Consider the following 17241-nt stretch of genomic DNA (forward strand, 5'->3'; position numbering starts at 1 on the left):
CTTCAGTCCTTGGGTGGTTTTCGGTTGTTCTAAGTATGCACGCATGGCCCGGGGTGGTGGACACCCAAGGCTGTAGCGGTCCCCAGGAGGGGGAGCTCTGAGAGAGCAGGTGTTTAGATGCTGCACCCAAGAGCAGCTGTGATGGGGCAGGTGTGGGTGGGATGCAGCTGGCCTGAGGTCCACTGATGAGTCACATGGGGTGGTGGAGGGGCAGCTGCCTTCTCTCTCCCACAACACTCACTCCCCAGAGACGCAGAGGCCAGGTGGATCGAAGAGACCACTTAAAGACTGACATGAGGGAGGCTGCTGAGGGAACACAGAGGGACACCTGCACCAGCCACCAGCTGCGGACGCTGGGCATAACTGAGGCTGCCCAGAGGCCAGCAATACAAAGTCCTCGGAGCCTGGAGATTGTTAGGGGCCTAATCCACTCTTTTTCCTCTTTTCTTTTTCTTTTTTTTTTTTTTTTTTTTGAGACAGAGTCTCACTGTCTCCCAGGCTGGAGTGCAGTAGCATGATCTTAGCTCACTGCAGCCTTGAACTCCTGGCTCAAGTGATCTTCCTGCCTCAGCCTCCTGAGTAGCTGGAACCAAAGGCACTTGCCACCATGACCAGCCAATTAAAAACTTTTTGGTAGAGAAAGGGTCTTGCTATGTTGCCCCTGGTCTCCAACTCCCAGCCTCAAGCAATGCTCCCGCCTCCACCTCCTGAAGTGCTGGGATTATACGTGAGGCTCCACGCTGGGCCCTATTTTTAACAATCATAGCTCACTGCAGCCTTAAGCTCCTGAGCCAAGTGACCCTCCCATCTCAGCCTCCTGAGTAGCTGGGACTACAGGCGTGGGCCACCATGCCCAGCTAATTTTTTTTTTTTTTGAGACGGAGTCTTGCTCTGTCGCCCAGGCTGGAGTGCAGTGGTGTGATCTCGGCTCACTGCAACCTCCACCTCCCGGGTTCACACCATTCTCCCGCCTCAGCCTCCCGAGTAGCTGTGACTACAGGCACCCGCCACCACGCCTGGCTAATTTTTTTGTATTTTTAATAGAGATGGGGTTTCACCGTGTTAGCCAGAATGGTCTCAATGTCCTGACCTCGTGATCCACCCTCCTCGGCCTCCCAAAGTGCTGGGATTACCAGCGTGAGCCACCGCGCCCGGCCGATTTTCTGTTTTTTTAAGAGATGAGGGTCTCACTACGTTGCCCAGGCTGGTCTTGAACTCCTGGGCTTGAGATCCTCCCGCCTTGGCCTCCTAAAGTACTGGGATTACAGGCGTCAGCCACTGCACCTGGACTCCACTCACTTCTGAACAAAGAGTGGAGGCTCAGAGAGGAGCACAGGTTGCCACAAGCCCCAGATTTGGCAGGGGGGGGGTCCCAGGCTGTGGTCAGTGGCCCTTCTGCTACCCTGGATGAGCCACGTGTCTTGGTGTTCTGGCCCCTGTGTAGCCCCCTCCCCTTGAACTGGGACAGGCTCCAGATCCTGCTTTACCAGTAGAAGGTGGCAGAAGTGGCAGGGTGTCACTTCTGGGCAGTAAGGAAGCCTGACAGCTTCCCAGGAGGTCAGTGGCCCCGTAAGGAGTCTACCCTGGGACTGTGGTATGGTGCAAAACCAGCCTAGCCTGAGGAAGCCATGGAAGGAAGGAGCCAAGCCCGTGGCCACTGCTGAGCTCACTCTGGGCAGCCCTGTGGGTAGGGCCATCTTTCATGCAGGTCCTCCAGCCCCACCAGCCTGCCTAGCTAATGCCACATGGAGTCCCTGCTGACTCCTGTCCCAGCTGGAATTGGAAGCAAACAGAATGGCCCCTGCTTAGGCTGTGAAGCTTTAAGATAGTCTGTTACTCAGGCAGGCAAGGTGGCTCATGCCTATAATCTCAGCACTTTGGGAGGCCGAGGTGGGCGGATCACAAGGTCAGGAGATCGAGACCATCCTGGCTAACACGGTGAAACCCCATCTCTACTAAAAATACAAAAAAAATTAGCCAGGCATGGTGGCGGGCGCCTGTTGTCCCAGCTACTCTGGAGGCTAGGAGCTTGCAGTGAGCCGAGATCACGCCACTGCACTCCAGCCTGGGTGACAGAGCAAGACTCCGTCTCAAAAAAAAAAAAAAAAAAAGACAGTATGTAACTCAGCCACAGACAGCCGTAGCCAGGATCTTACCCCTGAGAAGGACATCTGCTGCAGCCACATGCTGGCCCCAAAGAAAACTGGCTCTAAATTGGCCTCTAGACACTTCCTCCCGCAAAACCTCCCAAAGCCTTTTTGAGAAGCACTCCAACAGACTGAGAGGCAAAAAAGCCAGAGTCATGGCGTGCTGGGGTGGGAGTTGATGTGGAGAAAGCAGCACTTGGCCTGAGCAAGCGGATGCTCGTGAAAATACACACTGATCTTGGCCGGGCGTGGTGGCTCATGCCTGTAATCCCAGCACTTTAGGAGGCCGAGGCGGGCGGATCACGAGGTCAGGAGATCGAGACCATCCTGGCTAACATGGTGAAACCCCGTCTCTACTAAAAACAAAAAAATAGCTGGGCATGGTGGCAAGCACCTGTAGTCCCAGCTACTCGGGAGGCTGAGACAGGAGAATGGCGTGAACCCGGGAGGTGGAGCTGGCAGTGAGCCGAGATCACACCACTGCACTCCGGCCTGGGCGACAGAGTGAGACTCTGTCTCAAAAAAAAAAAAAAAAAAAAAAAAAAAAAAAAAAAAAAAAAGAAAATACACACTGACCATTCCTGGGCACGCCTCTTACCCCGTGAGTCCCCGAATGCTGGTAGGCTGGGAATGGAGGACCAGGAGTCTGTCTCCATCCTGAAAGTATGAAGGACCCCTACCCTATACGAGATCCTTGGGTGGTGTGTGCAGGGAGCGGGGAGACCCAAGGCTGCCTCGGGCTCCACCCCTGAGCAGGCCTGGGGCAGAGCCAGCTCCGTTCAGGGCTGGCCTCCGTGCTATGTCTGGGTGCATCCTGTGTGTGTTCTACCTCTCCCCAGGTCCCACACTCCCTTTCTGCCCCCCAGTGGAGCAGGGGCATTTGTGTCCCCGCTCTGCGGTCTGGTGGGGCTATGGTGAGAGGCCTGAAGCAGCGGCAGTCCTGCCTGGCCTCACTGAAGCAGGGCCTGAGGAGCCGCAGCCCCACCTGGGCAAGTTACTAATTGGTCACATGATTGACCGAGGGCCCCCAAGAGTTACCCTCTTAACCGCAAGTTGACTCATCAGCAAAGGTGAAACTGTCCTTGCTGGAGTAACCGAGACTGTGCCTCCCCAGCAGATGCTCCCGTGGGCAAGCTCAGCGGGTTAATCTGGTTTCATTCACCCCATGGCTTTGGACATGTGTCCACCGTGCTCAGCTGCCTGGCCTCCCAGGGTACCAGCGTCCATCCCTACTCCATCTTGCAGATGCTTCAGACCCTCTCCAGGGAGGACACTCGGCAAGTTGCATGTCTCCCGGCCACTGGCTGAGGTCAAAGGCACAGGAATGGTTTAACAGAGCAGCCATGCAGGCTTCAGAGTGGCCCAGGCCTGGGCCCAACACTCACAAACTGTGTGGCTCCTTGGTAGCTCCCAGCCCCCGAGCCAGTTCTCCTCATCTCTAACAGGAACAACATCCCTTGAGGGTGGCCAGAAGTTTCCATGAGAGGCTGACGGAAGCACCAGGTCTGTGCTGGGCGGGCACGCACCTCAGGCTCCACAGCGGGGTGCACCAAATCACCCTTGGAGCCGCTTGCCTGGACTGGGCCCCAGCTTAAGGCCTACAGCCAGGGAGATGCCCAGACAGGGCAGCTGCTGGGGACCTTCCAGTGAAAAAAGGACCCAATGTGCTTCTCAACTCTTTAGAACCTCTTCCCCAGGTTCGCATTCTTTCTTTTCCTGGAGTCTCGCCCTGTCACCCAGGCTGGAGTGCAATGGTGCCATCTCAGCTCACTGCAACCTCCGCCTCCTGGGTTCAAGCCATTCTCCTGCCTTAGGCTCCCGAGTAGCTGGGGCTACAGGTGCACACCACCATGCCCGGTTAATTTTTGTATTTTAGTAGAGATGAGGTTTCGCCATGTCGGCCAGGCTGGTCTCGATCTCCTGACCTCGTGATCCGCCCACTTCGGCCTCCCAAAGTGCTGGAATTACAGGCGTGAGCCACCGTGACTGGCCAAAGGTTCTCATTCTTTGGCAGGGTTAATCGCACAAAACCACTGGCCCCTTTATCTGGAAGCCATCCTGGGGCCTTGCCAGTGACAAGCAGCTCCAGGCCAACTTCAGCTACAGGGTGAGGCCTGAGGTGCAGCCAGGCAGGTGCGGGAAGCAGGATGTGACGAACTCCAATGAAAGTCTATTTGCTCATAATGAGACAAAATGCTACAATCTGTTCAACACTGGGCTGGACATTGCAGTGATTAGGGGCAGGCGCGGGGCAGAGTGGGGCCTCTGAGCCCAAGGACAAATGTCCATGGCAGAGCCTTCCAGAAGACTCATCCCTTACCCTGTGGGGCAGAAATAGAAATCACATGGTCGCCGCTGATTCGCAGTGGAGAGGGCGCTGAGCTGGGCCCGGCAGGCAGGCAGCCTCAGCAGAGACTCAGGCAGTCAGCATGGCACGGCCCTCCCGCCAGCACCGTCAGGTCAGCAGAGGTTCAGGCAGTCTGCATGGCGCAGCCCTCCTGCCAGCACCATCAAGGAGGGGGATGCTGCTCCTGCCTGGGGCCTGCCTTCATTCTGAGGGCCCCTGGCCCCAGCTGAGATCAAGAGGGGACCTGGGGCTGCCCCAGCACCCCGAGAGCCTGTGGCTGGGCAGCTCTGGAGGAAGGACACAGGTCCCTGAGGCCCCATCTGCCCAGGGCTGTTTCTCCCTCTCCCTCCTCCTCAGGCTGGGGCAGGGTGGCACCGCTAGGACCCTCTGCCATGGCTTTGAGACACTGCAGCTATGCTGGGCGGGACTCTGCCCCCCACCCCACCCCTGCACTGGAGGGCAGGGCAGGCAGCAAGCAGCATTTGGAATGCAGGGTGGACAGGATGCTAGAAGTGTGTGATGCACCCGCAGCACTGACAGCCTCTCTGCCCTCAGAGGTTGAGGGCCCACAAGGCACAGGACTGCCCCCTGCCCACAAGGCCAGGCCCTACGAGACACATGGCAGCCTTGAGGCCTAATGTCAAGCTCAGCTTCCTCCTGTCTGCATGTGGCCAGGCCTCGGAGCAGCAGCTTGTGGCAGCATGAGGGAGGGCGGGGAGGACCCAAGGAGTCTCGGCGATGCCTGTCCTCAGCAGGTCAGCTGAATGGAGCATGCCGTGGTCCGATGGGCAGTGTGACCTCCCAGGGCCCTGGTAATTGCACGGAAGGTGCTGAGGAGTAGGAACCGTCCCGACATGTGACCGCCTGTGCCAGGGGGCTGAGCCTCAGGGCTCTGTGCTTGCGAGGAAAGCCTCCCCCAGGCTGCCCACCCCTCGTCAGCCCCTCATGGAGGAGTGGGGGCCACTCCTCACCCCCCAGGCTTCTTTGGGCTGGTTCTGGAGGGGGACGGGCCATTCCCTTTATTGCGCCCCCTTGTTCCGAGGCTCCTGTGCCTTTACGGTCAAGTGTGTCCATAATACTTGCATTCCTCACTTGCAGGAGAAAGTCCCCTCCAGCTTTCCAGGAAAAAGCTGCAGGAACAGGCAGCAGAGTGGGAAAGGCCCAGTGAGGGCAGCCCCTTCCCAGTGAATGCAGCCACACTGGGTCAGCCCTGGGGACGGTGCATGCACAGGGAGGCAGGGCCAGGGCAGCAGGCAGAGGCAGAGGTTTCCAGAAGCAGGAAGGGGAGCTGAAGAGCCTGTGGGGAAGAGAAGAGCAGGGCAGGGTAAAGGCCCGGCGGAGACGCTCTGCCCATCCCACAGCCCGCCTATGGGCCACACAGCTGGGCCTGGGTGCTCCAGGAGCATGAGCCCTTCTCCAGGCCATGGTGTCTGCCTGCAGCCACTAGGCGCCTCTCGGTCCCCACACAAACAAAGGCACTGATGGATCCAAAGTCGGGTGCGCAGCCCAGTGGCCGTGGAGCCTGCTCTGTGAGCTTGGCACGAGTCACCAAACCTCTGGGCTGTGCTGGTGCACAAGGTGGTGGACTCTGCAGTCCCCACGGCCCCTTCCAGCTCTGCCGTTCTCTGTGCCCATCCAGGGCCTTCTGCTTTTGTGGCTGGAGGCACCAAGCTCCCATACCCTCCTGTCTGCTGTGGCGTACCTGCCACGGATGGGCATGCTCTGTGCGTGCCCACGACGTTCTGTTCCCGAGCCCGTGTAGCACCGGGCCTGCAGCTGGGGCAGGCCGACGAGCCTGGTAGATGGCTGGCAGCTCCTTGCAGAAGATAGCCGGGGTCAGATGGACAGGAAGGCGGGCTCTGTGGGGGGCCGAAGGGTAGGGCGTGGTGGCGGCTGCCCAGCCGACATCACATGGTCCGGCTGTACTCGATGCCACTCTTGGAAGAGATGCCCGACCATGGCAGGAAGCTGCAGAGCAGGCTGTGGGCCTGGCGGTAGACTCTGTGTGGAATGGAGCAGGGGCTCAGGCTGGCGAGTGCGGAGCCCAGGTGCTGGATGTAGTCCGTGGGGCTCTGTTAAGGAAGATTCCGACTTGCCCTGACCACACCTGCCAGGGCACAGTCATCAGAGGCCCACGCAGTGGCCTGTGGGACTGTGTGCAGATGGCGAGCCAGGCTCGGGAGGCTGAGAGCCCGCTAAGCCTCTGCAGAGCTGGAAAGGCTCATGAGACGAAGTGGCCTCTGCTGTGCAAAATAACAGAGGGTGGGGTCTGGGGACAGAAGGGCCTTCTGAGTGAGGCCGCAGGCATGTGGACACCACACCCCGGGATGTACAGGGTGTGGGGAAGGGGCCTGGCAGAAGAGCAGGTGCTTCTGGTTCTCCCTAGATTCTTAACCCTTGGGGCAGCAAGAGGGACAGAGCCCTGGTTCTTACGACAAGGAGTGGGTCAACTGTGCTGACACCGTGGATGTCTGCAGGGGCCCATCTTCACATAAGCTAGAAGGCCTGTGGAGTGTGGGGTCACCCCTCTCTTTCCTGCTTATTATTCTATGTAATGAATAAATCCTAGACTCATGAATCTGAAAACATACACACACATGCACAGCACTTTTTGGGCCACATTCTCTGACTATTATAAAGGTTCCTGGCTTCCCTCCAACCTGTCAGGGGCCAGTGAGAGTTAAGGAGGAGGAAGCAGGGAAGGGCACACCTTTGGGTCATGCATCCCATAAGGAAGGTTTGAACCCAAGTATTCAAAAAAAGTAAAAATCTCTCCTCACCGCACTTGTTTCCCCTCTGCTAGCACAGGCTCTGGGAGGACAGGGAATCCTGTTTTGTGCACTGCTGATCCCCAGTGCAAATGGAGCAGGAGGCTCTCCAGCTGGGTGCGGGGGGCTCATGCCTATAATCCCAGCAATTTGGGAGGCTGAGGCAGGCGGATCATTTGAGCTCAGGAGTTCGAGACCAGCCTGGGCAACATGGTAATATGTGCAACTCGATTTACCCAAACGTGCGTCAGATTTACCCACAACACGATCAGGTGAGGGAAAGAAGCGTCCATAAGCTTGGCCACCTGAACATCATCTGAGGGGGACCACAGCTCCAACTTGCTCACTGGCTCTGCCACCTTATGGACAGGAAGCCACAGTCCCTCTCCCCCAGAAGTTAAGGATATAAAATCGTCCAGGGAGGGTGGCCGCCGTTGATGTAGAGGACATAGGTGAAGCCATCTTTGAGGACCCCTCGGATGGAGTAGTAATAGGGGAGATAGTGGTGCTGCTTGAAGTCTCTGTTTTCGTAGAAGTTTATTGCTGTGTTGTTGGTGGTGAGGACATGCAGGTAAATGGCTTTGCAGTGGTCCTGGGCGGTGGTTGATATGTGATCCTTTAAACTTTCAAGTAAGAGGGAACCTTGGGGAGAAGAGGTAAAGGTAATGCAGGCAGAGCAGTTAGGAAGGAAGGATGACTGGGCTAGGACGGGGGCTTTGCACGAGTCTCTCAGAGATGTCTCGGCCCACCGTATCAGAGACCAGCCTTCCTTCACCACCACTGTCAAAGTCCCTAAAATATCACGGCCAGGTGGAGCCTGGTAGCTACAGACCGCTGGGAGGGACTGCAGAGGTGACCTGGTAGCGCCCTCCCATGGGCTGGGCCCGCACGGAGACTCCCTTTCAGACAACAAACGGGGTAAATGTGAGCCCAGGAAAACATGGACTAGATGGGCCTGGGTTTAAAATTAATTAAGACTCTGCCGCTCACTGGCCGTGTGGCTGAGCGGGATGGGACATCGGAGAAACGGTGAGTGCTGCTTCCTCATGCGTGTCCACGCTTTCTACTCTGAATCGTGAGCAGTGAATACACATGGGTTGTGCGTGTGGCGGCAGTGGGAGTGAGAGGTGCCGGTTTCCTCCGCTCCATCCTGGGGGCTGAGCGAGGCTGCGGCAGAAAGGCCTGGGGGCATGTGGAAAGAGGATGGCTGAAGGTGGTGGGTGTGCTGGCAGGGGAGGGATGATGAAGGTCTGGCCCAAGATGGGGATGAGGATGGAAGATGAGACTGAGGGATGTTCACGAGCCAGAGTTGTTGGGGCCAGGGAAGAGACTGGGTGCAGCTGGGATGGGGGTGGGGTGGGCGCCAAGCCGCGGGCCCGGCTGCCCTTACCTATGCCATGCTTCCTGAACTCTTTCACGACGCCCAGACTCAGGATGTACGCGACTTGTGTGTCAACAGAGAAGTTGGACGCTAGAATATCTCCATCCTAGAGGAAGAGTCAGAGAGAAAGTCAGGCTCACACTCCTGGTGCACAGCTCACTGCACAGCCCGGCCCAGGCGGGCTCTGCACCGATTCCCCACCACGACAGCCAGAGGGACACCGACTGGGAGGGGCAGAATCAAGAGGTACTGGAGAAGGGCCCCCACTCCCCAAGGAAATGAGAGCGTTTACACCCTTCTGGTGAAAAACAGCTGAAAGAAGCATACGCACAAAAGGAGCTTCTCTTGGGGGTGTGTGGGAGGCCTAACCAAGGACGAGAATAAGGCTCTGATGCCAGCACAAGGTAAAGTTATGGCATGAAGGGAGCAACTAATTACACAGCACCGCGTGGGCCTCATGGGAATGCACGCGTGTCACTTGGTACGCCTGGATGCAGGACAGTGGACAAATGCAAAGTTTTAGAGGTTCAGTTAAAGAATTGCACGCTGCCCCAGGTGGTCTTGGAGGAGGGAGACTTGGGCGGCCATCCAATCCCTTCTGCTGCCCTCACAGGCAGAGGATGCCGCCACACCTGCGTCAAGCCACCCACCATCTCTTGGTTCTAGAGATGGAATTCAGGGTGGGAGTCATGAATCCGATCAGCATGAGGCTCTTATCTTCCAACTTGTAAAAAAACAAGAAGGCCTTTCTGCTCCCACATGCTTGGCTGGGGTCAGCCTGTCCAGGTTCCCTGCTCTCCCAGCCCTCTTCACGCCACAGTTCACCTGGACATGTCAGTCCAGGGAGAAAGGCGTCCTTATCACTCTTGTTACTCCAGGCCTGCAGAAAGGGTGTCTGTTCCCCGGCTGACATCTCTTAACAGGGTCTACTTTGCCCTGACCTTCAACTCACTATGCCCGAGAGGAAGGGGCCAGCCGAATGAGTGGCAGCGTGCAGGCCAGAGGGCCCTCTACTGAGAGCCGGGAACATGAGCCAAAGGGTCCCCATGTCGGCCTTGAGGGAACACAAATACGTTCAAGAGGAGGAAGAGACCCAGCTGCCACCTGGGGGCAGGTGCACAGTCACCGGGGGCACTCAGGAAAGCCACCCGGAGGAGGGGGTTCCGGGGAATGAGTCATGGGGGGAAGGTGGGGACCATGTGTCCCATCAAGGAGAGATCAGACTGGGCACGGTGGCTCACACCTGTAATCCTAGCACTCCGCCAAGGCAGGAGGATCACTCGAGGCCAGGGGTTCCACATCAGCATGGCCAACATGGTGAAACCCCATCTCCACTAAAAACACAAAAATTAGCTGGGTGTGGTGGCACACGTCTAAAATCCTAGCTACTTGAGAGGCAGATGTTGCAGTGAGCCAGGATTAGGATCGCACCACTGCACTCCACCCTGGGTGACAGTGAGACTCTGTTCAACAAAAAAAAAAAAAAAAGAGGAGAGAAAAGAATGTTGACGCTTGCTTTCTGCTACATCTTAGCTCTTAAAAATCAAAGAAAAAAGCTCAGGAGGAAGCTAGGACAGAAACAGTGACTCAGGAGAAAAAAGCGGTGCCATACAGAGAATGACCACAGGCAAAACAGGGTAGATGCCAGTGGATTTGGGTCCTTAAAGGGAGAGACATGCCTTCTTGCACTTTTATTTACTTATTTAGAGACAGAGTCTCACTCTGTCACCCAGGCTGGAGTGCAATAGTGCAATCTCGGCTCACTGCAACCCCCACTGCCTCCTGGGTTCAAGTGATTCTTGTGCCTCAGCCTCCTGAGTAGCTGGGATTAAAGGCGTGCACCATCATGCCTGGCTAATTTATTTTTATTTTTACTTTTAGTAGAGACAAGGTTTCACTATGTTGGCCAGGCTGGTCTCGAACTCCTGACCTCGTGATCTGCCCACCTGGGACTCCCAAAACGCTGGGGTTATAGGTGTGAGCCACCACACTCAGCCCTTCTCTAACTTTTCTTCTTCTTCTTTTTTTTTTTTTTAGACGAAGTCTTGCTTTTGTCCCTCAGGCTGGAGTGCAATGGCATGATCTCGGCTCACTGCAACCTCTGCCTCCTGGCTTCAAGTGATTCTCCTGCCTTAGCCTCCCAAGTAGCTGAGATTACAGGCGCCTGCCACCATGCCCAGCTAATTTTTGTATTTTTAGTAGAGATGGGGTTTATCATGTTGGCCAGGCTGGTCTCAAACTCCTGACCTCAGGTGATCCGCCCGCCTCGGCCTCCCAAAGTGCTGGGATTATAGGCATGAGCCACTGCACCCGGCCCCTTCTCTAACTTTTAAAGAAATAACCTCAAGACAAACAAATTGAACCATCTGCCAGTTGTTGGTGGGTTTTTCCCTCCTTGGCTAAATCCTTGGGTGGTAAACATTACCTTAGATGCTGGGAGGAACAATATTATCACGCAGAATCTTGACCAAAGTCAACCATTCAGAACAATGTGGCCATGGCCTTACTGTTTACATTCAGAGTGGGGTTTGCTAGCCTGAAGTGGGACTGAGGTGGGTCCACAGATGCCCAAAGGGTTCTTAGATCTTAAAGGGCTCTGTGAAGTTAGAGGAAAAAAAATTATCTCTGTACTTTCCCTGACCTCTAACTGTAACTAGCATTTCCTTCAACAAGCTGAAGCAATCTTAGCGGTTTCTATGACACTGCCGCCAACACAACCAGGGATATTTTCATAGCACGTTATAACTGCAGATTCTCAATGCATCATCTGTGCTCATTCCTGCTTCAGAACGACAGTGGTTATGAAGCCTGCTGCTGGGCACAACTGGAGGCCCACGCACCACGAAATCACACACACACACACACAAAAGCACCAGCCGGGGATGAGTGTCGTTGGCCACTTGGATTCCTCGGGTCACAGGCTCCTTGGACGACGGCTATGGAGCAGGCAGCATGATTCCATCGCAAGCCCCCATGACCCATCCAGTGACAGTGACTGCCAAGTCATCACCACACACACGTACATACCTCTTTATGTATTTTGGTCCTGTTCTTAATTTCAGCTACTATCATTCCCACAATGGCACCTCTGTAGGTTGCGGCAAGGGAAAAGAACTTCTTGTTGGATGTGATATCACGATACCATGAGTCTGGGTACCTGAGAAACAGAACATACTCAGGTGAACCTGCCACAGGTTCGGTCCAACTATGGTCGTGCTCTAGACATCAGAACCACCAGGAGCTCTGGGCCACTTCTGCCTGCTGCTGTAAGGCTGACGAGGAGTTTGCCCATCATTTAGTCTCTACCTAACTGTCACAGCTACCTTCTTAAAGCAGTGATCTGTCTGGACAGGACTGAGGATCTCTGATGGGAATTTTTTTTTTTTTTTTGAGACAGAGTTTTGTTGCCCAGGCTGGAGTACAATGGCGTGATCTCGGCTTACTGCAACCGCTGCCTCCTGGGTTCAAGCGATTCTCCTGCTTCAGTCTCCCGAGTACGTGGGATTACAGGCATGTGCCACCACGCCAGGCTAATTTTGTATTTTTTTTTTTTTTTTTAGTAGAGATGGGGTTTCTCCATGTTGGTCAGGCTGGTCTCAAACTCCCGACCTCATGTGATCCGCCCATCTTGGCCTCCCAAAGTACTGGGATTACAGGTGTGAGCCACCGCGCCTGGCCTGGGAAAAATAATTTTATCTGGTATGAAATTGTCTCCATGGAAGCAACTCATGGAGAGTCACCAGCAGGGCCCTGTTCCTCCACCAGATGAGTGAAGATTTTAGGGCCCTTGTCACCCTTGGACACTGGATGAGTGCCTATGAGAATCTGTGAGACTTCTGGACACTGAAGACTAGGGGAGTGAGTGATTCGAGGAAGAGCCAGGTTCACAGGTGACAGGCGTTTGAGTTTACAATGCCTCCTCGGACAGGGAGGAACTCGCCCTTAAGGGGAATGTGAGGCTGAGGCTGCTAATGGCTGCTCACCAAGAATGAGGCCAAGACCCCTCCGAGAGGAGCAGGGAAAAGAACAGTGGGCATAAAGGCCCAGGACACGGGCATTAACAGGCAAACCCAGCCCCAGAGAGACGAGGTCAGGAGGGCAGAGGCACGTGGAGTTTCACGGGTGTGTAGCTTTAGTTTTGCCACCTCACAGCCCGGTTCATGTCACAGTCTTGGGAACCTGAGGCCTTAGGCCCATGAGGACTGCAGGAGAGACAGGCAGGCTGGGTGGCTCACGTGGCCGAAGCCCACGGTCCAGTGCAGCTCCACTGGCTCTCAGGCAGCCCTGTGCAGAGTCTGATCTACGCACTCACCGCAGCTTTTATTTCTCTAGATTGGTTTCCAGCAGTGAAACTGCTGGGCTGAAGAACATGTTTTTATTTTTATTTTGAGATGGAGTCTCACTCTGTCACCCAGGCTGGAGTTCAGTGTTGTGATCTCGGCTCACTGCAACCTCTGCCTCGTGGGTTCAAGTGATTCTCCTGCCTCAGCCTCCCGAGTAGCTGGGATTACAGGTGTGAGCCACTGCGCCTGGACCAATTTTTGTATTTTTAATAGAGATGAGGTTTCACCATGTTGGCCAGGCTGGTCTCGAACTCCTGACCTCAGGCCTGCCTCGGCCTCCCAAACTGCTGGGATTACATGCATGAGCCACTGCACCCAGCCAAGAACAATTTTTTAACTCATGTTGCCACCGCCAGCCTGCATCACCTGGACTGTGACAGTTCCCACTTCCACAGAGATGCACAGGGGTCCCTGCCACCGCCCTGCCAAGAGCACAAGGTTCAGTCAGTCTGAGGCGAACACTCAAGGAAATGCTGGTGGCTGGCAAGATCTTATTTTCCATTTTCCATTTTCAAAGTTTGTGTCAACTTTTTTCATCAAAAAAGCTGTATGTGCATATATTGTAGGCAAGACAGACAAGAAGAAACAATCATAGGGCCTAATATTAATCTACCTACCTCAAATACTGAAACACTGTTAAATGGTACATACCCCCTTGTAAATTTTTCACCCCCTCTCAGTTCATACCTATCATTATAAAATTTTATATTGTACATGTTTTCAAATAAAAATAGGATCATGGTACATATTGTTTTTTAGTCTGCCTTTTTTCCTTTAATATCTTTTTTTTTTTTTTGAAACAGAGTATCGCTCTTGTTGCCCAGGCTGGAGTGCAATGGCGCAATCTCGGCTCACCGCAACCTCCGCCTCCTGGGTTCAAGCGATTCTCCTGCCTCAGTCTCCCAAGTAGCTGGGATTACATGCACGCACCACCACATCCGGCTAATTTTGTATTTTTAGTAGATACAGGGTTTCTCCATGTTGTTCAGGCTGGTCTTGAACTCCCAACATCAGGTGATCCGCCCACCTTGGCCTCCCAAAGTGCTGGGATTACAGGCTCCTTTAATATCTTGTAAAAAAGATTTCTCTATCAAAAAATATAACTCTTTGACAGGTTTTTTTTTCCTGGCTGAATAATATTGCACTTTTATATGCACATACTATAATTACTCTAATGCATGTAACCAACTCCTTGCTGTTAAGATACTTGAGTGGCTTCTAAATTTTCTGAATTATAAATAGCACCACACCTGATAGCTCTGTAACTGAAATTTCTCACAGAGCCCTTCTGGGGAGCTCTGCACACCCGAAGAAGTGGAAAGAGCCCAGGAGCAGGGGTCCCTAGATGAGCTGGGTAACCTGGGACCCCTGTGGCCCCTCCAGGCCATTCCCACCTTTGCAGCATGGTCCTAAGTAAGGGCCCAAGAGGCCCCCATCCCCGCCGCCCAGCTTCTGCACCTGAGGCTCATGGGCTCTCCCCAACCCTGCAATCCGCTCCACTTACTCGATGGGGAACCAGTCGCCACACAGGTGCTTCACAGTGTCTATGTCATCGTGGCAGAGGAGGCGCAGGCTGACCTCGCTGAGCGCGCTGGATGGCACCACCTCTGTCATTCACACCTGTGGGGAAGGGTCGGGGGGGATGCGTCACTTCACAGCCTGGTCTTCCTCATGCTCAGCTTGTGAGGCAGGCAAGACAGAAGAGCATGGAGCATGTCCCACGGGTGGACGCCCCTCAGCTAGCACTCAGAGGCCTCTGCCCCTCACGATCACCCTCGCAAGAGGCGTTGCAGTCGCCCCCATCTGCTGAGAAGACCCAGGCCCAGGAGGGCAGGCAGGATGGGGAACCAGGCCCTTCGCTGCTCAGCCCCAGCTAAGGGAAGCCCTGGCCAGCCTCTCTCCTCCCTCCCCATCTGAGCTGCCCCTGGCTGGTCTCACATCTTAGGACAGCGGTCCTTCCGAGGGTCAACGGCCCTAGCCAGCCTGACTTCTCTCAAACCCAGCCAGTGGCTGCCAGTGACAGTTGTGGGTTCAGCAGCCCCCATGCCTCACCCCCCTTCAAAGCAGCCCGGCGGCCGGGGCAGTGAACGGCTGGATTTGCAGGGGAAGTGGCGCGGCTTTATGACCAGGGCGTGGGTCTGTGCTGAGTGGGTCACATCCCAATTTCTCCTCCCCGCCCAGCAAGTGAACACTCATAGGCAGAAAGAAAGAGACTTTGGGGGACACCACAGTTCAAGTCGGGGTCACGAGTGGCCAAGGACTTCTTTAAATCAGGAAAGTGCATCCAATCCAGGGGCTGGGGGAGCAGCCCCGCTTGTTTAACAAGGAAGTTTTTATAGAAAGGAAGAGAGGAATGGAGGGAGGAAGGCTGGTTGGCCAGGTGCTGGGCACCGAGAAGGGGAAAACAGAAGCCTTTGTTCTTTAAGTTGGAAACTGGTCGTTAAAAGGAAAAGATGGGGCCTGGTGTGGTGGCTCACACCTGTAATCCCAGCACTTTGGGAGGTCAAGGTGGGTGGACTGCCTGAGGTCAGGAGTTCAGGACCAGCCTGGCCAACATGGCAAAACCCCGTCTCTACTAAAAATACAAAAATTAACCAGGCTTGGTGGCAGGCACCTGTAATCCCAGTTACTGTGGAGGCTGAAGCAGGCGAATCGCTTGAACCCGGGAGGTAGAGGCTGCAGTGAGTCAAGACTGGGCCACTGCACTCCAGCCTGGGCAACAGAGTGAGACTCCGTCTCAAAAAAAAAAAAAAAAAGGAAAGGATGGAAGGCTGGGTGTGGTGGCTCATGCCTGTAATCCCAGCACTTTGGAAGGCTGAGGTGGGAGGATCACATGAGCCCAGGAGTTTGAGACCAGCCTGGGCAACACAGCAAGACCCTGTCTCTAAAAGTAAATAAATAAACCCATCAATAAATGGGAAAAGATGCTGCATTTATCCTCCCTTTTTAGGAGGAATTGCGTAGTTCATCTCAGGGTTGAGGAAAATTTCTTTTTTACAGAAGAATGCCGGCTAATAAAAGTAGAAATAATGACGGAATTAGAAAGTCACCATTTTGGAATCATCAACAGAAATGACCGAGTCAAACAAGAATCAGGAAAGGCTGTGAAATCCTCAGTGAAAGCGGCTGGGGGCAGGTGCAAGGTGTGGAGGCAGAGCCCCTGGGCTCCCAGGACTCACTCACTGCCCAGGAAAGGCCTCGTCTTTATCTGGCAGTCCCCACTCCACTGGCGGGAGGAGCCCAGCCTCTCTGAGCTCCCACCCTCCTGCTGCCATGGGTGGGAAGTGCCCGTGGCCGTCCACTGTCCAGGCTTCTGCACAACCTTCCCTTTCCTGACAAGGGGAAGAATTTAGACGCTGAATCTGGTCTCTTCTGCTGGCTCAGCCTTAGCTGATCAGATTCCTGGGGCCTCCTCTGTGGAGTGGAGATGGCCAGGCCCCTCCTCAGGGTGGTTCTCTGCTGGAACGAGCTGATGGGGTCCAGGTGTCAGGACAGTGCTGGCAGGGGGGCGGTGCCCCTCTACACCAGCCTTGAGCGCCCACTACTAGCTGATACTTGGCTCAGTCCAGCCACTTCCAGGGGTATCCCCTTGACCTGGGACAGGGCCAATACTGACGTCCCGAGCAGCTCTGCTCTGACTCCTAACTTGTGTGGTTCTCAGCTCCTAGTTCAACGTCAAGGCGTGCCAAGTAGTTCATGGTCAGCTTTATAGGGAGAAGCCTCTCTAAACTCACACCCCCACCCCGCCCTTGTGCCCACCCCTTTGTTCCCACGGTTCTGGATCCATACACTGTTGACTCTAGACCCTTTAAAAACAGGCCGGGCGCAGTGACTCATGCCTGCAATCCCAGCGCTTTAGAAGGCCAAGGCTGGTGGATCACCTGAGGTCAGTAGTTCAAGACCAGCCTGCCCAACATGATAAAACCCTGTCTCTACAAACATATAAAAATTAGCCAGGCGTGATGGCAGGTGCCTATAATCCCGGTTACTCCGGAGGCTGAGGCGGAAGAATCACTTGCACCCAAGAGGCAGAGGTTGCAGTGAGCCAAGATCGCGCCACTGCACTCCAGCCTGGGTGACAGTGCAAGACTCCATCTCAAAAAAAAAAAAGCTGGGGCCAGGCATGGTGGCTCACACCCGTAATCCTAGCACTTTGGGAGGTCCAGGCAGGTGGATTGCTTGAGGTCAGGAGTTTGAGACCAGCCTGGCCAACACAGTGAAACACTATGATATGGTTTGGCTGTGTCCCTCCGCA

The 17241-nt window shown here is 54.8% G+C and overlaps 1 protein-coding gene across 4 annotated transcripts in view; it reads right to left on the bottom strand.

Annotated features, from left to right (window-relative positions):
- Positions 1 to 4297: 4297 nt before the first annotated feature.
- Positions 4298 to 17241, bottom strand: part of NAA60 (N(alpha)-acetyltransferase 60, NatF catalytic subunit) — a 42012-nt gene continuing 29068 nt past the window's right edge. For all 4 annotated transcript variants that reach the window (XM_030799196.1, XM_030799197.1, XM_030799198.1 and 1 more), the window contains 6 exons: positions 14491 to 14606; positions 11671 to 11800; positions 8653 to 8749; positions 7670 to 7904; positions 6197 to 6558; positions 4298 to 5791 (listed from right to left, as the gene is read on the bottom strand). In XM_030799196.1, the coding sequence (XP_030655056.1) occupies positions 6402 to 6558; positions 7670 to 7904; positions 8653 to 8749; positions 11671 to 11800; positions 14491 to 14600 (729 nt within the window). In that variant the 5' untranslated portion in view covers positions 14601 to 14606 and the 3' untranslated portion in view covers positions 4298 to 5791; positions 6197 to 6401. The remainder of the gene's footprint in view (positions 5792 to 6196; positions 6559 to 7669; positions 7905 to 8652; positions 8750 to 11670; positions 11801 to 14490; positions 14607 to 17241) is intronic.

The sequence above is a fragment of the Nomascus leucogenys genome, chromosome 18 (genome assembly GCF_006542625.1).
Source record: "Nomascus leucogenys isolate Asia chromosome 18, Asia_NLE_v1, whole genome shotgun sequence".
Classification (NCBI taxonomy): domain Eukaryota; kingdom Metazoa; phylum Chordata; class Mammalia; order Primates; family Hylobatidae; genus Nomascus; species Nomascus leucogenys.